At 43.3% G+C, this 26,077-nt stretch overlaps 2 protein-coding genes across 2 annotated transcripts in view; one reads left to right on the top strand and one right to left on the bottom strand.

Moving 5' to 3' along the window:
* LOC309616949 (NACHT, LRR and PYD domains-containing protein 2-like) overlaps positions 1-7,053 on the top strand; it is a 28,288-nt gene extending 21,235 nt beyond the window's left edge. The window contains exons 6-7 of the mRNA XM_082368361.1: positions 1,485-1,652; positions 5,200-7,053. Coding sequence (XP_082224487.1) covers positions 1,485-1,652; positions 5,200-5,503 — 472 coding nt within the window. The 3' untranslated portion in view covers positions 5,504-7,053. The remainder of the gene's footprint in view (positions 1-1,484; positions 1,653-5,199) is intronic.
* A 3,890-nt stretch (positions 7,054-10,943) lies between these two features.
* NCR1 (natural cytotoxicity triggering receptor 1) lies at positions 10,944-24,580 on the bottom strand (the record flags this gene model as incomplete). The annotated part of the gene is made up of 6 exons (XM_082367211.1): positions 10,944-19,412; positions 19,540-19,587; positions 21,114-21,161; positions 21,427-21,705; positions 23,801-24,205; positions 24,571-24,580. The coding sequence occupies 6 exons, from the start codon at positions 24,578-24,580 to the stop codon at positions 19,222-19,224; spliced, it is 981 nt and encodes a 326-aa protein (XP_082223337.1). The 3' UTR covers positions 10,944-19,221.
* Positions 24,581-26,077: the final 1,497 nt, after the last annotated feature.

Here is a 26,077-nt window from a genome sequence, read left to right as displayed (position 1 = left end):
CTGGATTCAAGTAGGACAGAAACAAGAGTACTTAATAATTCCACTTGAATGAAACCAGCAAGATCCTGGTGGAAATTAGGGAAAGAACAGTTAGAAACAGATGTTAATGTTTGCATGTCTTTTAAGAGTAAGGTTGACCTTCCAGCCTCTTCCTATTCTGAGAATTTGAGATAAGCAGCTGGCTCGCAGGTCCGATGTTCTGTGTATATTCTGAAAATTCACATGACATCTTCCAGCAAGTGGGAGTGGATTGAGTTATATATTAGGGTTCAAGACTGGAAAGGAAACTAGGTATTCAATTTATAGTGGCAGAGAGAGAAAAGGAGAAGGCCATATTTCTGATTCAATGGTATTCATTAGAAGAATATAAAATTTCCTATATGATGTCACTACGTAGACTGCGCTGTTTTACAGAGTTGATTTAGGCATCTAAACAACAACAAACATCTGATGCGTATAAGCACTTATTGTGTATCAGGTACTCTACTAAATTTTACGAGACTTTTTAATCCTTACAACCACAAGCAGTAGTTACCTTTGTTTCAGTTTTGCCAATTAGCTAATTAGAAAACCAAAGTTTAGCCACTTAGTTTGCCTATGGTCACATCTGTGTAGTGGGTATGAAGCCCCCTCTATAAACTGAGATATCAATGATCATTACCTTAAATACATAAAGGCAATGTTTGACCAAACCTCCAGTTTGTAGGCTGTCAAAACTTAATTTTAGATTTTGTTTTAGCTCCTCTCCCCAGGCGCCCTAGATTCAAGTATGGTTGTAAGGTCTCACGTCATACAAAGCATGGCATCTTTTGGTCCAGTTGTCAACCAGCTGCGCTTTGTCATGTCACTTCAGGCTCTACAGCCTCTGTCGCTATTATGCCGTACTTGGGGCACAAGGCTTTTTAGGGACGATTGCAGGTCCACCTGCCTAACTGTACCATGGGAACATCCTTCTCTGTGGTCAGGAGGGTTTGTAGGAGTCTAAGCTTGGAGGAGTCGGCAGTGTTTTAAATTAGAGACATAGCCACTCATATCAGGAATGTTGTGCTTTTGATGTACCACAGTTATGCTGGGACAATTTAATACAGGACTTGAAATAAAACATCAGACAGGGAGAATGGAATCCCAATGACCTAACCGTGCAGAAAATAAGTGAGGCCTCAGATTCAGTCTCAGGTCTGTCTGAATCCAGAGCCCTTCACCTATGTGATATGCTACCATGCTAGGAAAACCTGTATCGTAGGAGATGCGTGTCTGTTTCTCCATAATAAAAGGTGGCAGACAGAGGCCAGTTTAACACTCTACCATCTAGGCAGGATAGACATAATGTAATCATCATTCCATGTGTTTTATGTTTTTATGTAGCCTACCTGAAAGCATATGGCTCAAGGTAGCGTATAAGTGATGCTGGAAGTAACAGCCATTTCACAGGATGTGTGTCACAGAGGGATAATAGACTTCTCTTCATATGACTATACTTGTAGGTTGTGTCATTGCAACATAAACAGACATGGCTGCAAATACATCTCAAAGCTTCTCCAAGGAGACTCCAGCCTAACACACTTGGACCTGGGTTTCAACCCCATAGCCACTGGATTGTGCTTTCTCTCTGAAGCTTTGAAGAAACCAAATTGTAACCTGAAATGTCTAGGGTAAGTTGCTTTCTTCATTTTAAAGATGTTTTGGAAATATTTAATCTTTCAGAGATTTTGGAATACAAACTGCAATAGTATCACTCTTTGTCCAGTTTTAGGAGCAAACCCCGGCAGAAATTGAATACAGGTAACTGGGTGTTTATGAAGTTGATCAGAAGACCAGAGGGAGTGGGTTTTTTTTTAAGAAATTCTTCTTTTTTTTTATTATTTATTTTATTTATTTATGACTGTGTTGGGTCTTCATTTCTGTGCGAGGGCTTTCTCTAGTTGCGGCAAGCGGGGGCCACTCTTCATTGAGGTGCGCGGGCCTCTCACTATCGCGGCCTCTTTTGTTGCGGAGCACAGGCTCCAGACGCGCAGGCTCAGTAATTGTGGCTCACGGGCCCAGTTGCTCCGTGGCATGTGGGATCTTCCCAGACCAGGGCTCGAACCCGTGTCCCCTGCATTGGCAGGCGGATTCTCAACCACTGCGCCACCAGGGAAGCCCTAAAATTCTTGATGGTCATGCTTCCCCCAGATGAACTTAGTCTTGGAGGAAGTGGAGCCAGGTATCAGAATTTTTAAGGATATTCTGGTTGATTCTAATACTCAGTCAAGTCTGAGCTCCTCTGAAGTAGAAGTTGGAGAGGAAAGTCCATGGTACCCACAGATGGGAATTCATCTCTCAGGATCACTGAACACGAGCCCAGCACCATAGCGAAGGCATTGAACAGGGGCTCAGAAGTTGGTTCAGATCCCATCTGATATTAATTAACTGTGACTTAGGACATTTAACTGTTCCCTTACAGAATGGGCAAGTCTTCTCTATGACCCATCCTGATAACAGCACAATTAATGCATTTGGTGAATTACTTTGTAAACTCATCAGCCTCATTGTACACATTTTTATATAACAAGCATGTGAATCCATATTTGCTACCAAGTCTCAGACCATTGTCTATGACGGACCCCCTTCCTGTCTGTCGAACTTCATCTCAGGCTTTTCTCCCCACCTTGGTGTACATCACTCAACTAGCCTCTCAGTTCCCAGAACCCACCCAATTCTTTCTCCCACTGCAAGGTCTTTGTCCTTAGTGTTTTTAAAAAATTTTTATTGAATATAGTTGATTTACAATCTTGTGTTTCAGGTGTACAACAAAGTGATTCAGTTTTATATATATCTTCTTTTTTGGATTCTTTTCCGTTGTAGGTTATTATAAGATACTGAGTATACTTCCCTTTGCTATACAGTAGATCCTTGTGGGTTATCTATATTATATATAGTACCGTGTATATTTTAATCCCCAACTCGTAATTTATCCCTCCCCCCCACCTTTCCCCTTTGGTAACCATAAGTTTGTTTTCTATGTCTGAGTCTATTTCTGTTGTGTAAATAAGTTCATTTGTATTTCTTGGGTTTTTCTTTCTTTCTTTTTTTGACTAGAGCATACAGACCCTGGAGTTTGCAGGGCTGTCTGCCAATACTCCTCACCTTAGTTATTTTGGGGGAGAACAAACTAGTTTTGATAGTTCAGAGGTCTTCTGACTATCCTATTGCAGCATGATCTGTTCTCTATAACAAATAATAAACTGACTCTAGTACTGTCCTGCCCAATCACCAGAACTATACATTTTTTAAACACTTATTTTTATGGAAGGGGAAATTCACATGACGTAAATGAACCACTGTACACTCAGTAAACAACTCAGTGGCACTGAAAATACTTGTGTAACCACTGCAACTGTCCAGTTCTAGAACTTTCTCATCATCCCCAGTAGAGAACTCTATTCCCACGAAGCAGTCACTCTCCATTCCCTTCCACTCCTGGCAACCACAAATGTGTTTTCTGTTCTAAAGATTGACTTATTCTGTATATTTCATATGTGGCTTTTTGTGTCGGGCTTCTTTCAGCTAGCATAACATTTTCAAGGTTTATCCACATTGTAGCAGGTGTAAGCATGTCATTCCTTATATGGCTAAATAAAATCCCGTTGTATGGATATACCATGTTTTGTTCATCCGTTTACTTGTTAATTTTATTTAGAGAGAAATTGAATCAATTTTCTGTATCCCCAGTGGCTACCATAGTGCCTGGGGCGGCACAAGGATGGTTAGAGACTCCACATATAGATGGATGTGCAGATGGTACAGTGGTCAAGGGCACGTGGCTGAGGGGTCATTCTGGCTTGAGTTGGCTAACTAGGGTATGTATAAGCTGGCATGAGCTGTGTCTACCCCAAAGAGTGTCTCCCTCTGTCCTCCACCGGCAAAGACATCTTTTAGTCAAGAAGGAGCTCTGGGAAAAGGAGATCAGGAATGGAGGCCATGGTAACATAATGCATTACTAGCTTAAATAACTCAACTTGCTGTAACGTCTGAGAGAAAACAATCCTATTCTGTTCACTGACTCTCAGGCGTCTGCTTTTTTGTTCCTTTCATCGTTTCACACCTCACCTTCAAACTATCTTGAGGCACCTCTTTCCAGGTACTACAAGATGACCATCTACCACCCCACCACCCATACCACTAATGCTTCATCTGGGTGACCAGCTGTCATAGGGATTTTTAAATTTTTTATTGGAGTAGAGTTGATTTACAACGTTGTGTTAGTTTCAGGCGTACAGCAAAGTGAGTCAGTTACACATATACATATATCCACTCTCTTCTAGATTCTCTTCCCATATAGGTCATTACAGAGTATTGAATAGAGTTCCCTGTGCTATTCAGTAGGTTCTTATTAGTTATCTGTTTTATATATAGTGGGGTGTATGTGTCAATCTCGATCTCCCAATTTATCCCTCCCCGACCCCTTTCCCCTCTGGTAACCACAAGTTTACTTTCTACATCTGTGACTCAATTTCTGTTTTGTAAATAGGTTCATTTGTACCGTTGCTTTGGAGTCCATGTATAAGCGATATCATATAAAGATATTTGTCTCTGTCTGTCTGACTGACTTCACTCAGTATGTCATCTGGATTTATTGCATTATCTGTGAATGTAGTCTGCACGTTTCGGTTCTTGATTTCCCAGCGTTGGTTCTCAACCCATCACCCGCGAGGTGTCTTTCAACTCGCAAGCCAGGCCACAGCACTTGTCTTTCAGAAAACTCAAAAGCTCCTCGTATCACTGTGGATAAAATCTGAAGGTTTTATAATAGCCTACAAGATTCTCCGGGATCCTATAGATATGAGCCACTCTTTCTACTTTCCTGCTGGCTTGGCATTTCAGCTACACTGGCTTCCTTCCCCCAAATATCATAATGGTTCACTCTGTATTTTACTTTTTTCCCCTCATATCATCGTTGCAATGTGCAATTCACTGACCATCACAAATCTACTTAATCCTTCTCTGTCCTAGTAATCCTAATCCTGTTTATTTTGTTCTGATACTTTTATCCCGTCTTCAGTATAACGTGTCCTGATGTCACTAAAATAAGCTCCATGAAGAAAATAATTTTCATTTCTTTGCTGCTAGGTCCTCAGCAAGTAAGAGTATTCCCGGCAACATGGTAGATTCTCCGTAAGAACTCGCTTAAATGAGTGGGTTTCTGTACTTTCTCAACAGGCTCTGGGGCTGTTCCATCACCCCTTTCGGTTGCCAGGATCTCGCCTCTGCACTTATTAGCAACCAGAGCCTGGAGACTCTGGACCTGGGCCAGAACATCTTGGGGCAGAGTGGAATAATGGTGCTCCTTGAGGCTTTAAAACAGAAGAATGGCCCCTTAAAGACACTCAGGTTGAAGATAGACAAATCTACCATGGAAATCCAGAAGCTGTTGAAGGATGTGAAAGAAAGCAATCCAAACTTGACGATTGAATGCAATAATGCCAGAACAACGAGGTCCTCGTGTTGTAACTTCCTTTCCTGATGGAAGAAAGCTCTCTCGCATGTCCCCAGAGGGGGCCATCTGATATCTCTAAGACATCTCATGAATGAAGATCAGAACGTCAAATGTTAATTACTGGATCAAAATGTAGAATTGAGCACTGGTTTTTCACTCTCTGGTTTCTGGTAAATTCCGCACAAGTCACAGACCCACTTGATGTTAAAATATTTTCTCTCACAAGGATAATAAAAAGCAAAGCACTTTGTTTGTTGCTGTACTTATTAATATGCCCAACAGCTCACTTAGGGTGAACTTTATACTTGGCTTACTTAGTCTAGGAAAAAATATTACAACGTTCATAGAGGATTATGTGGGTTTCTTCTATTTTTCTGCCCTCGTGCAAGTATTTCTTGGCCTAATGTAATAGTTGCCCAATAAGCTACATGATCAGTGTGGCTTGTGGTTTTGTTAATCAGTTTTATGATATGCTAATCCAGGAGTTGGTAAGCTTTCTCTGTAAAGGCCCAGCTAGCTAGTACTGGGTTGGCCAGAAAGTTCATGTGGGTCTTTCCATAAGATGTTATGGAAAAACCCAAACAAACTTTTTGGGCTAACCCAATATTTTGGGTTTTGCAGGCTCTGTGGTCTGTCATAACTACTCAACTCTGCCATTGTAGTGTGAAACAGCCAAAGGCAACACATAAGTGAGTGGGTGGGGCTGCATTCCAGTGAAACTTTATGAAAACAGGCAACAGGCTAGATTTGGCCCATGTGTTATGGTTTGCCAATTCCTGTCCTGAACTATCCCGTTATTGAGAAGCACACATCTGACCACATCACTCTTCTCTTTAAATGTTCAGTGATTCTGTGTGTATGTAATCCATACCTATTGCTGGTAACTCGTAGAAAAGGCTGGAAGGCCAGTTCGAACTTTAAAAAATAAAGTCACCATTTGGTGCTAATTTCTAGGCACTGACAAAAGTGGGTAATCTCTCCTTCCTTAATTTTTCCACCAAACTTAAGAGGTAGGTGATAAGACTACCTTAAGTAGTCCTATACTGACACGGGAGTCTGTATCGATAGGGGACATTATCGTAAAGTCCCAGTTACAGAAACAATGGCCTATAGTTAGTGATTTAAGTTGAAAGCTTAAACGACACAGTTTGTTTTGGATTTAGGATAACGTTTTCAGAGAACTTTTCTCCCTGACAGTTTTCACCTGATACCTACAAAAACCCCAAATTTCACATTTTTAGGTGAGATGAAATGTATTTTTAAAACCTTATTCTTGGGACTTCCCTGGTGGCGCAGTGGTTAAGACCGCCTGCCAATGCAGGGGACACGGGTTCAAGCCCTGATGCCGCAGAGCAGCTAAGCCGTGTGCCACAACTACTGAGGCTTCGCTCTACAGCTGGTGAGCCACAACTACGGAGCCGGAGCGCCACAACCACTGAAGCCCATGTGCCTAGAGCCCGTGCTCCGCAACAAGAGAAGCCACCGCAATGAGAAGCCCACACACTGCAACAAAGAGTAGCCCCTGCTCGCCGCAACTAGAGAAAGCCTGTGCGCAGCAACGAAGACCAGATGCAGCCGGGGGAAAAAAAAAAACCAAAACAAAACCTTGAATAATTTAGGTGGTATACACTTGAAAGCTAACAGGCGTTATCCCTCAACATTTTGAAGATATTATTGCATAGGTTTTAGCCTTCGTTGTTGCTGTTGGAATATCTCCTCTTGGTCAAATTGGCATTTCTTTGTAGCATTTCTCTGTAGTCAATCACCCCTTTTTTCTGGCTGTTGAGATGTTCTCTTCGATTTGTCTTTGAGTACTGACATGTTTAAGTACGGATATTCTTTTTATTTCCTATTTTTTATTTTCTTTTATGCTAGGGATTCAGAGCTCTGGGAAAAAATTTGGCTTTTATCTCTTTATATGTTGTCTCCCATTTTCTGTGTCTCATTTTACCTTTCATATCCCTTTCACATTATTCCTTCTGTGCCAGGTTTTTTGTGGGTTAAACATCACATTAGTTCTTTCCATCCATCAACTAGAAGATAAAGACCACAAGTTAACATAGATCTATGAACTCAAGTATGGAGGTACTATGGCTTACCTTAGTTGCTCGTTGATACCAGGAAGGACCCAATTTCTCTGTTTTGCATTGCCATCCTTAGCAGGCCCTTATTGAGATAAATCTGCTCAAACGCTCAAGGCTGCTGTGGTATTTGGGGTGACACTCAGCTGATACTGACTTAAATCGGGCTTTTGGATACCAGTGTTTAGTGGCACATGGTTAGGCAGGGATTTCAAGGGGAAAAGACGATGGAGGAACTGAGTATCCTGGATCAGGAGTGGTCACGTTATTAGAGGTGAGGCTGAGTGAGTCAAAATTCAGCCTTCTCCTTGAGTACAAAGCTCTTGGGTAGGATTTCTGTTTTTTAAAAAAGATACAGGGACTTCCCTGGTGGCATAGTGGTTAAGACTCTGTGCTCCCAATGCAGGGGGTCCGGGTTCAATCCCTGGTCAGGGAACTAGATCCCGCAACTAAGAAGTCCGCTTGCCGCAACTAAGGAGCCCGCCTGCTGCAACGAAGACCCAGCACAGCCAAAATAAATAAATAAATAAATGAATATTTTAAAAAAGCTACAAACATAGTCGAGAGAGGTTGTGATTGACAGTGTCTGGGCCAGACCCTCCCAGAATTTTAAATACATTCTGATTGACACTCTGCAGCAGTTCATTTCCCCCTGCCCCCCAAAGATCATGTTATTTTATCTATTTATAAAGAAGGAAACAGGGAGAGGACCCCCTACCCCTATAGGACATGGCGTCTAAGAAGCAGATTAAGACTTGAAAACAAAACTCTTCAGATTGTAAAGCCTGTGGCTTGTCTTATAGCTCACTTTGTGCAGAAAATTTTTTTTTAACATCTTTATTGGAGTATAATTGCTTTACAATGGTGTGTTAGTTTCTGCTTTATAACAAAGTGAATCAGTTATACATATGTTCCCATATCTCTTCCCTCTTGCGTCTCCCTCCCTCCCACCCTCCCTATCCCACCCCTCTAGGTGGTCACAAACCACCGAGCTGATCTCCCTGTGCTATGCGGCTGCTTCCCACTAGCTAGCTATTTTACGTTTGGTAGTGTATATATGTCCATGCCACTCTCTCACTTTGTCACAGCTTACCCTTCCCCCTCCCCATGTCCTCAAGTCCATTCTCTAGTAGGTCTGTGTCTTTATTCCCGTCTTGCCACTAGGTTCTTCATGACCTTTTTTTTTTTCCCTTAGATTCCATATATATGTGTTAGCATACTGTATTTGTTTTTCTCTTTCTGACCTACTTCACTCTGTATGACAGACTCTAGGTCGATCCGCCTCACTACAAATATCTCAATTTCATTTCTTTTTATGGCTGAGTAATATTCCATTGTATATATGTACCACATCTTCTTTATCCATTCATCCGATGATGGACACTTAGGTTGTTTCCATGTCCTGGATATTGTAAATAGAGCTGCAATGAACATTTTGGTACATGACTCTTTTTGAATTATGGTTTTCTCAGGGTATATGCCCAGTAGTGGGATTGCTGGGTCATAAGGTAGTTCTACTTTTAGTTTTTTAAGGAACCTCCATGCTGTTCTCCATAGTGGCTGTATCAATTTACATTCCCACCAACAGTGCAAGAGTGTTTCCTTTTCTCCACACCCTCTCCAGCATTTATTGTTTGTAGATTTTTTGATGATGGCCATTCTGACCGGTGTGAGATGATATCTCATTGTAGTTTTGATTTGCATTTCTCTAATGGTTAATGATGTTGAGCATTCTTTCATGTGTTTGTTGGCAATCTGTATATCTTCTTTGGAGAAATGTCTATTTAGGTCTTCTGCCCATTTTTGGAAATTTTTTAAAAGTCTTATGGAGTTTGGGGGTAAAGCAGCATAGAGTTTAGGACACTGTAGATCAGTGGTTCTCAGTAGGAGGGATTTTTTTTGCCACCCAAGGGACAATGTTTGCAGATATTTTTATTGTTACCACTAGGGGGCGCTCCCGGCATTCAATGGGTAGCGACCAGGGCTGTTGCTAAACATCCTGCAATGCACAGGACAGCCCCTGCCACAACAAAAAAATGACCCCACCCAAAGTTTCAATAGTGCTGAAATTGAGAAAGTCTACAGTCTGGCCATTCCTTGCTATAGAATAAGACAGTGGTCTTCCACTGAGCATGATTTTGCCCCCAATCTGGCAATGTCTGGAGACTTTTAAAAAATCATGGCATGATACACATCACATCAGTGTTACCATTTTCATCGTCTTCAAGTACACAATTCAGCAGCATTCAGTATATTCACAACATCGTGCCACCATCACCACCATCTAGTTCCAGGACTTTTTCATCACCCCAAAAGGAAACCCCGTACCCATTAATCTACTTTGTCTCTACGGATTTGACTCTTCTGGATTTTTCTGGGTCATAACCGGCTGTGCTACTAGCTTCTAGTGGGCAGAGGCCAAGGGTGCTGCTAAACATCCTACAATGCACACACAACACTCATCACCCTGAGGTTGAAAACCCCAGTGCAGATGGACAGCATGTGATGTCTTCAGGATATTGCACCCTCCCACGGGTCCCCAGCTGGGTCAAGTAAAGACCTAGGAGGGGTAGTGTTTCTTCCCTCGAGAGAGTAGGTGTTAAAAACCTCAGCCTTGTGGTGTCAGGAGGGCCTCCCTCAACATCCTGGCCTCGGTCCCTTCATGGCTCAGCTCTGCTGGGGCCAGAGGGCTTGAATGGTTGCAGAATCATGGCTTATGCTCTCACCATCCTGCTGAGCCTTGGTGAGTCCCAGAGAGAGGGTGGGGGACACCTATCAGTAGAAGTGGAGGCGAACTCTTGGCTTTGGGGTTGGTCTCACCAGGGCTCTCTTCCAGGCCATGCGTATGAGCCAGGAGACCCAGGCATGGGAGGGCGGGTCCTTCCCCCAAGGGGATAGTTATCTAACCTCTTGTGGGGTTTTTTAGCAGTCAGAACGCACACAACATTTATCGCTTTCTCTCTTACATAGGTGTAGTTTTTGGTACCCCAAAACCATTACAATAGTAACATCAAGGATCACTGATCACGGATAATAATAATAAGAATAATAAAGCATAATAATAATAAAAAAGTTTGAAATAAGGCAAATGTGACCAAAATGTGACACAGAGAGAAAGTGAGCAAACACTGTTGTAAAAACAGCACTGGTAGACCTGCTTGACAGAGTTGCCACAAACCTTTAATCTGTAAAAAAAAAAAAAAAAAAAAAATCCCTGCAAAGCATAATCAAACAAGGTATGCCTGTATTTCAGTAGTTCATTCTTTTTTATTGCTGAGTTCACTCTGTTTACTCTTTTTTTTTTTTAAAGATTTTTTTTTTTTTTTTTGGTGTGGGCCATTTTTAAAGTCTTTATTGAATTTGGTATAATATTGCTTTTGTTTATGTTTTGGTTTTTTGGCTGCGAGGCATGTGGGATCTCAGCTCCCCTACCAGGGATCGAACCCGCACCCCCTGCACTGGAAGGCGAAGTCTTAACCATTGGACCGCCAGAGACGTCCCACACTCTCTCTTTGTTTATTCTTTCACATTCTGCTGTAGAGACAAGCAAAACTCATTCTCCTGCTGATGGACTTTGGGCCATTTCCATTACCTGTTGCTTTAGAACTGTGTTCTGAGGCACCTCGGAAGTATGCAAGGTCCACTCGGGATTAGCTGCTAAAGTAGAGGTCAAAACCGCCATGTTACTTCTCACTGGGAAAGAGTTGATTAGCTTTCCAGGGGCTGGGATTCCCTTGGCTTTTTTGCCCTTGGTGCAGCATCAGTGTTAAGGGAGGGGCAACCAAGGTTAAGTCAGAAACCGGTAAACCAGAGGCAGTCACAGCTGCCTGATGACTGGCTAATGGGAACCTCAGCTTCTTCTGGAGTTTAGGTGACGCTAAACGCTAAACAAGTAACGCTCTTGTTTTGCACAAGGTGGTTGTGAAAGACAGATTTGGGGTTATAAAGTCACTTCTATAAAAGGCTCAGTCGGAAGGATGGCACGGAGAGCTGAATCCAAGGAGACTCAGGGCTTGATACTTCTTTCCAGGATTACTTGCCAGACCTTCTCTTTCAGCAATTCCGATTCCTGGATTCCGAACAAGAGGTCTGTGATCACCAAGTGTCTGGGTCCTCCAGAAGTGGAACATTCCATCATGGTCCGGGGGCGAGGGGTGCGGAAACCTTCACACTTAAGGTAGAGAGAAACCTCCAGTGTCCAGAGCACAGACCCAACGCACATCTAAGAGATGGATCCAGATAGAGCGGGGAAATACCATTCTTTCTATGGAGGCAGAGGGCCCTGATCAGAGCTCAGTGACCCAACGGAACAGTCGATGACGGGTGAGCGAAACTCACACGGATATTTAGGTCAGGGCTGGGCTGGGATCTGTTGTCTCCAGCAGATCCACTGCCCCACATCCCATCCCATCCTAAATCTCAATCCATTTGGGTCGCATTCAGACTCTCACTCAGACCACGCCCAGCTCCTGTTCTGGGACCCAGGCTAGACTCCGGGATCTCTCTCCAGCCCAGTAGTTCTCAAATGGGGGTGATTCTTCTCTCTCCTCACCCCCACGTCAAGAGACACTTGGGGCTGTTACAACTTGGGGAGGCGGTGCTCCTGGTGGGTAGAGTCCAGAGATGCTAAATGTCCTGAAATGCACACTGCAGCCCCTCCCCCACCCCGTACAATGAAGAATCATCTAGCCCCGAAAGTCAGCAGTGCCAGGGTTGAGAAACCCTGGTTTACAGGATTCTTGCCCCCAAGATAACCACCATCTCTGACCACTCAATCTGGGGAAGAAGGCAGGGTTCCAAGTCTGGGGCAATTCTCCAAACTCCACGTGGGGTAAGACACCCCTATTTTTAGAGGACTGGCAATAGGTTCCATGTCAGTGAGAAGAGAGGAAGCAAAGCTGGAGAAGATAAATAGACCGAGATATTTTACAACGGAAAAGATGAACCAAAAAGTCCTTTATTTGGCCCTGCTGACCTCTTTGCTCACCTTTCAGGTGGGTTTTCCCCTTGCTCGCTCTGTTGCAGTCGTGCTGGGTGTCTTGCTACTTCCCTGCCTCGGGCCCTCCACCTGCTGTTCTCTCTGTCTGCTGGGTGAGCGTTTTTGAGGCATTTCAGTATTTGATGTGGCCGCCCTTCTCAGCACAGTCAATACGTCCTCACCCAGCTGACCGCCAGATCTCATGGAGGTCCGTCCCCCATCACACCCACCTTTTTCCATCACCCTATTTATGTCCTTACAAGCCAGGGGTTCTTATCTGGGTCACTCTTAATTTCGTCCTCATGGAGACATTTGGCAATGTCCAGAGAGACTTTTGGTTGTCACACATTGGGTGGGTGGGTGGCCCTGGCATCTAGTGGGCAGAGGCCAGGGATGCCGCTGACACCAAGCAATGCTTAGGACAGCCCCTGCCGTGCACTGAATTGTGTCCAAATGCACATGGTGAAGCCCTAACCCACCAATGTGACTGTATTTAGAAGAGAAACAGGACTTCCCTGGTGGCGCGGTGGTTGAGAATCTGTCTGCCAATGCAGGGGACACGGGTTCAAGCCCTGGTCTGGGAAGATCCCACATGCCGCGGAGCAACTAAGCTCGTGCGCCACAACTACTGAGCCTGCGCTCTAGAGCCCACGAGCCACAACTACTGAAGCCCGCGCACCTAGAGCCCATGCTCTGCAACAAGAGAAGCCACTGCAATGAGTAGCCCACGCATCGCAATGAAGAGTAGCCCCCACTCACCGCAACTAGAGAAAGCCCGCGCACAGCAACGAAGACCCAGCGCAGCCCAAAACAAATAAATAAAATAAATAAAAAATTTAAAAATGTTAAAAAAAAAAAAGAGAAACAGATTTGGGCATCTATTGTAGAGAAATTGAAACCATGGCATTAAATGAAGTCAACCAGGCTTGCATTCAGAGAAACGTGGGTCCACCATAGCACCTTAAAGCTCTGGCATTGGAGAGCCCGAAAACTCGGTGGTGGAGGGACAGTCAGAAGTGAGTAGGGAGAGGTGTCAGAAAAAGCCATCGAAGTGACTATTTCAAGGAGGAAGTGGTCGTATACAAGTACCAGAAGAACAAAATAAGGTAAGGTCTGAGGAGCGTCCACTGGGAGTGCCAGGAAACTCATTAGTGTTTGTGACAAAAGCAGCTTCTGAGGAAGTGTGGGGTGAGAAACCAGTTTCTAGTGGTTGAGGAACAAGTGTGAAGGGGCAAAGCAAAGACCGCCCATGTGGGGAATATGTCAGGGCAACTGGTCGCCTCGTCCATGGACCAGGAAGAGTAGAGGGGATGGACATTCTCCGAATAATCGTATCCATGTTCTGAAGCTTTAGTTCCTGTTCCTAACTCAGAGTTAGGAAACTTTGGTGCCAGTGGTGGTGGTGGTGTTAACAACTGTGGAGCACTGACAAATCCCTAGGATGGGGGACTTCCCTGGTGGTCCAGTGGTTAAGACTTCGCCTTCCAATGCAGGGGGTGCGGGTTCGATCCCTGGTCTGGGAGCTAAGATCCCACATGCCTCGCGGCCGAAAAACCAAACCACAAAACAGAAGCAATAGTGTAACAAATTCAACAAAGACTTTAAAAATAGTCCACATCAAAAAAAAAAAAAATCTTAAAAAAATAAACCCCTAGGATGATGTCATGAACTCATATATTACTAAGAAGAAGCTATTGTTCCCTCCTTTCAGCAAATGCAAGGTGAAAATAGAAAGGACATATCTTGCCTCAGGAACACAGGTGTTAATGGAGGTCGAATTTGGTCCTTTCCCCCACCTCCTGATTGTGCCGTCCACCTGTTGTATGAAACGGGATGACGGATGCAGGCAGGGAAGGCAGGCTGGAGGTTCAGTCTTAGTGTTGTAATGGGCAAGATGGAAGAACTGGGGGGTAAACACAGAAGGAAGAGAGGCAGGGCTGGGGTAGGGAGAGGAGATGCCATCTCAGCCTTCAAACCTCACCTTTCCTAATACCCATGAGACCAGGATACTGTAGCATCAACCTGCGGGAACAGATCACCAGACGTGTGGGCACCTTGAGAAAGAGAGAGAGGTTAGACCAGTGCTGTGATGGAGTGATGAGTGTGCCTGCTTAAAAAAAATATATATATATATATATATATATATAGATAGATAGATAGATAGATATATAGAGGTATAGATATAGATATATATGATTCAGCCATGAGAAAGAAGGAAGGAAATTTTGCCATTTATGACAACAAGGATGGACCTTGAGGGCATTATGCTAAGTGAAATAAGTCAGAGAAAGACAAATACTGTATGATATCACTTAAATGTGGAATCCAAAAAAACAAACTCGTAGAAACAGAGAGCAGAATGGTGGTGTGTAAAGGCTGGGGGGGGTGGAGAAAATGGGGAGCTAATGTTTAAGGGTACAAACTTGCAACTAGTAGACAAATAAGTCCTGGAGACCTAATGCACAGTATAGTGATTACAGACAACGGTCATCATCGAACTTGGTAAGAGAGCAGGTCTTAATTATTCCAACCACAAAAGGAAGTGGCAATTATGTGATGTGATAGAGGTGTTGGCTAATGCTACAATGGCAATCCTTTTACAATAGATAAATGTCTCAAAGCAACACATTGTATACCTTAAACCTACACAATGTTCTGTATCAATTATACTTCAATTAAAAGAAAAACACTTTTCAGTTTGGGACAACAGAGGCTCTCTGATGTCTCTTGATGTTGCTCCAAATGTATCCTCTTCTTATCACACCTATCATGGTTCATCCACAATATCAACGCCAGTGGGTGGGAATGAGGGCAAAAAAGGTCCCCTTCGTCCACCCAGGTGCCCAATTTACAAACTTCCGAGTTTTTTTTTTTATTTGGAGTACAGTTGATTTACAATGTTGTGTTAGTTTCAGGTGTACAGCAAAGTGAATCTGTTATACATTTATCCACTCTTTTTAGATTCCTTTCCCGTATAGGTCATTACAGAGCATTGAGTAGATTTCCCTGTGTTATAAAGTAGGTCCTTATTAGTTATTATTAGTTATCTATTTTATGTACAGTAGTGTGTATGTGTCAATCCCAGGCTCCCAATTCATCCCTCTCTCCCTTACCTTCTGGTAACCATAACAAACTCAGAGTTCTTGTTGACCCTGCCACCTGCCCGCCCATCATTTCTAAACAATAACATGAAGTATGGCTTCTGTGCCTGAAATATGTCAAAGGTGTCTACCTTCTCAGAGTGGTTATTAACTTTCACCTAGAATAATGTAGGAGCCTCCTAACTGATCTCACTGGATATGTTCCTTCTTATTTTTGAATGGAAACAAACTTAACAAAAGAAGAATACAAAGGAATTTTCTAACTTGGACAATGAGTATCTACAAAAAAATTATAGCAATTAGCTTACTCAATGGTAAGATATTAAAAATATTCCCCATAATATTGGTACTAAGGAAAGGGCACGTGCTATCGCCACTCCTATTGATTAATGTACTGGAGGTTCTAGCCAGGTAATAAGACAGTAAAAGAAAAAAGAAATTAATTTTGGAAAAAAATCCTAAAAATGTTTTAATCTAAAAATAATCTTAAATAGTCTAAAACTGTTAATATTAAGAAGTGAGCTTTGCAAGACACATTCCATATTAAAAAATCAATTTTATTTTTATACTACCAGCAAGCAACAGAAGCAATAAAATTATTTAAAGAATGATACCACTTACAAAATAAAAGTCGTGTAAGTAGGGATCTCTCTGGAGGTGATGTAACTAGTGGATATTTCTGGTGGGTATCTAACAAAAGATATGCACATTCTCTACATAGAATACTACAAGATATTATTTAGAGAAGTTACTGAACATGAAGTTAAATGGTGAAATGTACCACATTTAAGGTTTGAAACTTCCAAGGATGGAAAGATTGAAGAGATGATGATTCTCCGTAAATTGATCTGTAGCTTGGATACGATCTCATACGAAATCCAGGTGGGTGTTTTGTGAAAACTGATACCCTAAGGTTAGTATTGAAATCCAAAGCATGCAGAATAATCAAGGCAATCTTGAAAAAAAAGGACAGAGCTAGAGAATACGTTACCAAGTCTCAAGACCTACGTGTACCTATCACTCACAGCTGGACCTCCATCTGGGTTACCAGTATTAGTTATGGAGCCTATATTGTCCTGGTTGTCAGCACTAGAAATAGGTGAGCCATTCTCAACTCTTCTGTCTCCCCCCACTCACCATGCTTTTGTTTTCTTTGCATATGTCCTTCTCACTGCAACCGGAAGGGTCTTCATACAGTGTAGAAATCATCATACTGCATCCATGATCAAAATGCCTAGTGAGCTCCCTTTGCCTTATGGATAAAATGTGCATTTATTTATGTGGCTTCCATGGCCATGCTTGATCTGTCTCCTGCATTTGCCCAGCGTCATCCACAGCTACTCTTTTCTGTCACAATCAGAGCTCTAGTTATACTGAATGTTTTCACCCTCTGTCTTACATCTGAGCCTTTGGATACATTGGTACGGACAGCTGCCATCTTCCCCTTTCCTCACCCCTGCGTCCCCCTCAATGTCTCTATATAATGGAATCTTTCACAGGAAGAGGGCCCAAGGGCATCCTCTAGTTCCTCTCTCACAAGACATTTATTTTCTCACTTCTTTAAGATCTCTACTCCTGGACAATAAATCCTGTTATGGTGGGGATAATGTTTGCCTTGGTGTGTTGTACTCTCACCAGTGCCTGACACATAGTAGGCTCTTATAACAAGGGCTGGAATTGCTTATTACAGCTCTACTGTATTACCTTTCACTTCATTGGTGATGGAAGTGCCAATATTCAGCTTGCCACAGAGCTATTTGGAATAAAGGCTACATCCTCAACCTCCCTTGCATCTAGGTGCAGAAAGCTGTTAAGTTCTGATCATGGGGAAATAAATGAAAGTGTTTTTGGAGTGTTTCCAGTCAATCGTCATCACAAACAATTGGCCAGTACTTTACCCCCACCCTCCTCCCCTCCCTTCCTCTCTCCTTCCTTTCTTTCTCCCCATACTTCATTTTGCAGTCTGAAATACAAGCCATGTTCAATATTTCAGAAAGAGCATTGCAATACTTAACATCTGGCATTGACCCATTGACCAGTTTTGGAAGATTTTAACTTGGACTGCTAAGGACAACAGTAGGGCCACGGTGGTAAAGACCCCTCCATCCCCTTGAGGAGGCTCCTTTGCCCAGGTCAAGCCCTGCCTTTATATCTTGACCCCTAAAATATTTCTACCTGACCCATTTTTTCCTTGAGACTCTAGGTTTCTTGCCATAAACTAGAATATGGAAAGTTTGGAATGTCCTGAACCCACCCCAAACAAGTCCATCTCATCTTGAGATGAAGAAGACTATAAGTGGGTATTAACTAGAAAGTCTTGGACCTTAGAACACCTGGTAGATGAAGACCAGAAAGAAGAAAATTCAGTATTGGGGCCACTAGTAATGAGGTAATAATTGGTATGATTTTTAATTGCCCTTAGTATCAGGAATAATAATGGTTACCATGCATTGAGTAACTTATACATGTCAGAGTGTATGCTGGTTTCTGGATATTCTTGATCTCCAGATCTTCATGTTATCCCTTTGAGGTTGGAATTAATATTCGCTGATATTTAACAGAAAATGCAGATTTAAGAATGAATTTGACCTGTGTGAGGTGTCACAATATTGAGAGGCGGCGGGGACCCACATAATGGGTATATGAATGGGTTGACCAAGTAGAAACTCTCAAAAAGGAGAGCGTTTGTGATGCCCAGACAACATTTCAAGGACCATTCTCAGGAGTCTCAAGTTCCAAGGGGCACTCTGACCCCATTTATATATCCATTTGTTCAACATATATTTCCTGAGAACTCTCTGAGTAGTGGGAACTATGAACACAGCCATTACACCTGACATAAATTTAATTCACATGAGTTCACAGTCGATACAGGAAAATGGATACGTAGGCAGTATTAGGGTTCAAATGCTGTTGTAGAGAGTTACAGGTGCTTTGGGACTATGAAAGTAGTATCTTAAGTCAAGCTGGAGGATTTGGGAAATCATCTTGGAGGAGATGATATCTACTAGGAGACCCAAAGAACAAGGCAAGGTATGGATAAAGAAGTGGAGAAGAAGAAATCCTGCAAGGGCATAGGATAGAGGGAATCGGGGCATAGCTGCCATCCGGCCAGGACACATTGGTGTAGATGTGCTGTTTGTTTATAAGCCTGCACCTGCATTCACTGGTTGTTGCCTCTCTGGCTCTTGTTCCATTTGATAAATGCACCTGTTCTGTACTGGTGGCTAAATATTTTGAATGACGTGTGCAAGAGACAGCAAAGAAGAAATAGTGATAAAGACAAAAGTAGGGAGGAGATATTCTCACGGCCACGCCGTTAAAGATGTTTTCAGGAAAGACCAGAGTGGTTAAAAATTTGGTTCGCAGGAAGCAAGTGCAACAGTACTTAGAACCTAGAAGAGACAGCGGGTTTTGCCTACAGAAGAAATTTAGCGCTTTCATCCCCAACCCTCTGCCAAACTCCATGCAGTTCTCCCTTAGTTTTCTGCGATGACTCTCTCCTCCACGGGTTCAACTCGGAGCTCCCACAGCCCAAGGTCAGGGTCAGCTTGCAGCTTTACCTATGGCCACTGCATCTCTCGGTCATTCCTCCAGGGCTCTTTGTGTTCTGAACCTTCTCCTGCATTCCTGACTTGAAGCCCTGCTGGCTCTGTCTTGAGGCTTCTTCCTATGAAGCCAGTCTTCAACCAGGAGCCACACAAGGGCCACCAGGACCAGGAAAACTAGGCCAATCCGAAGGAGATTCTGGGCATTGTGATCCCAGAGGACAGGATCTGGGGTCAGAAGAACAAGAGTGATCGCTCACAGGAACCTACCAAGACCACCTCACCCCATCTCTCTTCCTCTCTCCTTTCCCGATCTTATCTCCTTTAGCGCCTACAGCCCCCGCTGCTGGCTTACCTTCCTGGAACTGGGTCTCTGTGGTTAACATGTAGGAGTCCCAGTGGCCTGCAGAGGATAAGGAAAGAGGAGACGTGAGGAAACGAGATGATGTGGCCTCTTCCATCCCAGGCTCTCCTACCCTTGGATATACTCCGTGACATTCTATAGCTTTTCTAGGTCCACCCCTCGCACTCCAGGGCCCAGTGGCTTCATCTGGCAGGTGGAGTGGAAGAGGGAAAAGACATACTGTATAGCACAGGGAGCTCTACTTAATGCACTGTAGTGTCCTCAGTGGAGGGGATACATGTATATGAATGGCTGATTCATTTTGCTGTGCAGTAGAAGCTAACGCAACATTGTAAGGCAACTATGCTCTGATAAAAATTAATTAAAAACAAAACAAAACAAAAGAAAAGAAAACAAAAGACAAACCAGAGGAAGAATTCAGCTCTAGGACTAATAAGCGTGTGTCTCCAGGCATATCTTCTGTGTGAGCCTCCGTTTCCTCATTAAGTCAATCACCATCCTTTCTTCTTTGTCCCACTAGTCACGTCATTCAGTCTTTTTTTTTTAAATTAATTAATTTATTTTTGGCTGTGTTGGGTCTTCGTTTCTGCGTGAGGGCTTTCTCTAGTTGCGGCGAGCGGGGGCCATTCTTCATCGCGGTGCATGAGCCTCTCACTATCGCGGCCTCTCTTGTTGCGGAGCACAGGCTCCAGACGTGCAGGCTCAGTAATTGTGGCTCACGGGCCTAGTTGCTCCGCGGCATGTGAGATCTTCCCAGACCAGGGCTCGAACCCATGTCCCCTGCGTTGGCATGCAGATTCTCAACCACTGTGCCACCAGGGAAGCCCATGTCATTCAGTCTTAACCAGACTTCTTCAAGGTCCTAAATGAGCCGCCCCAGCCCGCCACACCCCTACCATCCCCCCTGTGACATCATTTCCTGTCCACTGGCCTCCTGGCTGTTTTTTTATCACCCTGCCCATTTTTCTGCCTTAGGGCATAGGCCTAAGGACTAACGCCCTCAACTCTTTCAGCTCTTTGCTTTCTTTCTTTCTTTTTTTTTTTTTTTAAGTCATTATTGAATTTGTTACAGTATTGCTTCTGTTTTATGTTTTGGTTTTTTGGCCACGAGGCAGGTGGGATCCTAGCTCCCCGGCCAGGGATCGAACCCGCATCCCTGCATTGGAAGGTGAAGTCTTAACCACTGGACCACCAGGGAAGTCCCTCAGCTCTTTGCTTGAAGCCTCCTTCTCTGTGAGGCCAGTATGGGCAACTCTGTTAAATGCTGCTACCTGCCCTCTTCCCCATCACCTTAATGCCATTCGTTCTACATTGTCTTTTTCCACACCATCGTTTCCTCCTTGTGTGCTCTGTCATTGATTTATGTATCCTGACTTTGACGCATGGTCTGCCTTCTCCTGCTAGAATACGAGTGCCACACAAGCAAGGATCTTTGGTTGACTGATACAACTGTAGTTCATGGCATACGCTATGCACTCAAGGGATGTTTTGAACGAATCCCAGGTTTTTAGTGTCACTGGGAGGCTTTGAGTCCTTCCCCAAGTTTAGAAGTACGTGTTACTCACCGGAAGAGGTGTGTTCTGTGGGTGCAAAGGTGGTGTCCCCGGCATCTCCTGGCAATGGAGACAAGGAGAAAAATCAAGGGATCTGGTCTTCCCACTTGTTCTCTACACTCCGCCCCCCGCCCGCCATCTCTCTGGCGATATTCCTCATGAGCTATCAACTGGGCCTCTGGGAAATCGACGTGGATGAGGGCACTGGTGAAAAGTACCCTCTGTGCATCTTCCCACCTGCCTCTTTGCTGCCTGTCTCATCATTATTTGGGGGTCAGTTAGGGATCCAGAAAGGACATGGGGTAAAATTGGGGGGTGTCCTCACCTTCGACCAGGAGCTTCACAGGCTCACTGGGGAAAGACCAGGTATGTTTGTTATAGGAGCCAAAACATCTGTATGTGCCTCTGTGAGCTGTGCTCACAGGGCCCATGGGGAACTCCGCCTGGATATTCCCATATCTGCGCTGTGGGCGGCTGGATCTTCCCTCCTTGAGCAGAAAGAAGGTGCTTGTTGCTGTTTCTAGGCGGCAACGGAAGGTCACGTTCTCTCCTGAGGTCACCTCAGGTCTGGGTTGAACTGAGAGGGTGGGTGTGTCGTACAGTCCTGCGAGAGAAGGTGGCTGGTAGGTAAAGAACATAAGTTCTTTTTTTTTGGCCAGGCGGCACGTGGGATCTTAGTTCCCCGACCAGGGATTGAACCCACGCCCCCTGCGTTGGAAGTGCGGAGTCTTAACCACTGGACCGCCAGGGAAGTCCCGGTAGAGAGCATCTTTATTCTGCTTCCTATATCCCCCATCCCTCTTCTCCTTAGGACCGGGATATTGCTCCCCAGAATCTTGGTCTCTTCTGTTTCCTAGATGTGTCTCGGTCATGGACATACCCTCCCTGATCTCTCCCTTCACGACTGAGACAGTTGCTCGCCTAGCTTCCAGGAGTGTTAAGATGAATCTCTTTCTCATGATACAGATGAACTTATTCGCAAAGCAGAAATAGAGGCACGGATGTAGAGAACAAATGTATGGATACCAAGGGTGGCTGGGATGAATTGGGAGATTGGGATTGACATATATACACTGTTGATACTACGTATGAAATAGATAACTAATGAGAACCTACTGTAGAGCACAGGGAACTCTACTCAGTGCTCTGTGGTGACCCAAATGGGAAGGAAATCCAAAAAAGAGGGGATATATGTATACGTATAGCTGATTCACTTTGCTGTACAGCAGAAACTAACACAACATTATAAAGCAACTATACTACAAGAAAAATTAATTTTAAAAGAGATGAATCTCTTTCTGGGAATTGCCCTACATCACTGGTCCTCAGCGTTTGGTCCTTGGGACCAAAACAACATCAGCATTGTCGGGAACCTTGTTAGAAATGCAAATTGCCAGGCTGTACCCCAGACCTACTGCGTCAGAAACTTAGGAGAAGAGCAGCCGTCTGTGTTTTTAAAACATTATTATCACTTTTAGTCATAGTAAAATATGCATAAATCTACCATTGTAAGTATTTTTAATTGTACATTTCTGTGGTATTAAGTACATCCACATCGTTGTACAACCATTATCACCATTAGTCTCCGGAACGCTTTTCATCTTGCATAACTGAAACTCTGTACACATAAAACACTAACTCTTCATTCCCCCTTTCCCCAGCCCCTGGCAACCACCATTCTACTTTCTGCCTCTGAATTTGAGTATTTTAAGTACCCCATGTAGATGGAAACGTACACTTATTGATCCTTTGATGACTGGTTTATTTCACTCAATATAATGTCCTCAAGTTCATCCATGTTGTATCGTGTGTTAGAATTTCCTTCCTTTTTAAGGCTGAATAATATTCAGTTGTATGGATGGACCACATTTTCTTCATCCATTCATTCACTGATAGGCAAAGGATGTTTCTACCTTTTGGCTATTATGAATAACGCTTCCATGAACATGGGCTTACTGAAGTCGTCTGTGCTTCTACAAGCCCTACAGGTGATTTCTGATATCTACTTAAGTTTGAGAACCATATGCCTCCACTGAAGGGAACCATCTGACCCAAGATTACCCGGACTGCCAGTCACCTTAACCCCATTTACTTTGTCTTTTTTCCATACCACCATTTCGCCCTCACATGCAATATAATTGATTTGAATTTCCTGACTTTGACTCATGGTCTCTCTTCTGCTAGAATACAAGAACCACAAAAGCAAGGGTATTTGTCTGCAGTCTCCCTAAGAGTGGTTCTCAGCCAATCGCTGTTTGATACAGTGGGGGGTACAGAGCTTCTAGCCTCATGTCAAGACTATTCTGAAAGGCCACCCAGGTCCAGAGTCCCACATTTGCTCGGCCGAGGTCTCAGTTGAAGCTGCACCACAGACCAACTTCCCCTTCTGCCCGGCCTGCCCCCCTCACTCATCACAGGTGTGGTGTTTGAGGACCCTCCACAGGAATCCCCTCTGTGCACAAATATCCATCTCAGAGCCTCTTTTCTGAAGAACCTAAGACAAATCTGCTTCTATGACATAGAGACAATTCTCTAAAGGTAATCCCTGTAGGAAATAATCAACCCTCTACGTTACCCTCAAGACAAATACTAGTATCTGAGTGAGGCTTGGAAGAGAGTAAAGGAGATGACTAAGTGATGACCCTGCCCAGGAGTCAGGCTGAGGAACTGACTCTACAGCTATGCAGGGGGACAGTTACCTGTTACCACCAGATCCAGAGGGTCACTGGGCTCTGACCAGAGCTCCCCACTTCGATAGAAGCACCTGTACTGCCCTGCGGTCTGTGAGGTCATGGACGGGATGGGGAACTTTACTCTGTTCACCATTCCAGGTGACTCCGATCTCTTGAAGGCAGAAAGGCCTCCCTCAAAGTGCAGTTGGTACTCAACGGCCTCGTGAGTTCCTTGACACCAGATGATCACCAGTGTTCCTTTTGGAATCATGAAACTGGGTTCGGCCCAGATGACAGGTTTCGAGAGAGTCTCTGGAAAGGAATCAGAGGCTGGAGTTCCAGATAAAGCCCCTGCCCACCCTACTTTCCACCCAGCTGCTGGTCTCAAGCCCTCCTGGCAAGCCAGAGCCCCTGCCCTCTCTTCCAGTTGTTCTCAGGTGGATACTTAGTCTCAACCCAGACTCTGGGGCTTTGAAGGAAGGACTCACGCTTCTGGGTGCTGGTCCTCTGGCTCAGAGACAGCCCTGGAAAACAGGAATAATGAGATATATTGCCCCATCCACACTAGAGCCCTGAATTCCATCTCTCTTCCATGCAAGAACTCACCAAGAAAGAGAAGGGCAGCAAGTGTAGAAGGCATAGCTCAGGTTCTGCCTGGCTAATATGGAGAGCTGGGGGGAGACTGAGTCCAGCAGGCCAGGGAGATGCACAGGATGTGGTGAGTAAAGCCCAGCACCAATCACCACGGGACTTTCACACTGACTTCTTTATGAGAAGATTCAAAGGTCTCCCCCCACCTCTGGCCATCGGGTATAAGGAAAGGAAATGGTCCCCAGGACACATCTGATGGTATCTGTGGTTTCTAACCAGAACCTCTGAGAGTTGTCTGCCCGAACTGAAACTCATTTCTGGGTCAACTTCTACATTTTGAAATATGGACATTATGCCCAGGGAAGGCATAGGGTAGTGTGCAGAGCAAAAGCCTTAGAATCATTAAAAAAATAGGTGTTTAACTTTGGCTTCCCTGTGTACATTCATATGCTTGGATGTCAACTGGTTTCATCAGAATGGAATGATAATACTGCCTTCTTCAAAGTGTTGTTATAATGTTTCAGTAAATAATATTTTTAAGCAAAAATATATTTTATTTGTTACATAATGACATTCCTTTAGTCTGTTATAAAGCAGAAATTAAATATTAAAATATTAAGTACTTAATATTAAAATATTGTCTGTTATAAAGCAGAAATTAAATATTAAAATATTAAGTACATAATATTAAAATATTGTCTGTTATAAAGCAGAAATTAAATATTAAAATATTAAGTACTTAATATTAAAATATTGTCTGTTATAAAGCAGAAATTAGATATTAAAATATTAGGTACTTTAATATTAAGTACTTAAATATTAAAATATTAAGTATTAATATTAAAATATTAAGTAGTATAATATTAATATATTAAGTACTTAAAATATTTTAAATGCAAAATGTGTCCATTGTTCTTTTTTTAAGGGTCTAAATAATTTTAAATTAATTAATTACTTAATTGAAGTATAGTTGACCAACAGTATTGTATTTGTTCCAGGTGAACAGCACGGTGATTCACTATTTTTGCAGATTATCCTTCATTATAAATTATTACAAGATAATGGCTATAATTCCCTGTGCTATATAGTATATTCTTGTTGCTTATCTATTTTATACATATTAGTTTGTATCTCTTAATCTCATACCCTTTATTTGTCCGGACCCCCTTCCCTATCCCGTTTGGTAACCACAAGTTTATTTTCTATATCTGTGAGTCTGTTTCTGTTTTGCATATACATTCATTTGTATTATTTTTTAGAGTCTACATATAAGTGATATCATATCATATTTGTCTTTCTCTGTCTGACTTATTTCACTAAGCATAATATTCTCTAGGTTCATCTATGTTGCTGCCAATGGTAGAATTTCATTCTATTTTATGGCTGAGTAATATTCCACTGTCTGTGTGTGTGTGCGTTTGTATCTATCACATATATCACATCTTCTTAATCCAGTCGTCTGTTGATGGACACTTGGGTTGCTTCTGTGTCCTGACTATTGTAAATAGTGTTGCTATGAACATTAGGATGTATGTATCTTTTTGAATTAGTGCTTTCATTTGTTCCGGATGTATACCCAGGTGTGGAGTTGCTGGATCATATGGTAGTTTTATTTTTAATTTTTTGAGGATCCTCCATGCTGTTTTCCATAGTGCCTACCCCAATTTACATTCCCACCAACAGTGTAGGAGGGTTCCCTTTTCTCCCCACCCT

Source organism: Balaenoptera borealis (assembly GCF_965194805.1).
Source record: "Balaenoptera borealis genome assembly, chromosome: 19".
Taxonomy (NCBI): Eukaryota; Metazoa; Chordata; class Mammalia; order Artiodactyla; family Balaenopteridae; genus Balaenoptera; species Balaenoptera borealis.
This window is presented reverse-complemented; position numbering and strand designations above follow the sequence as displayed.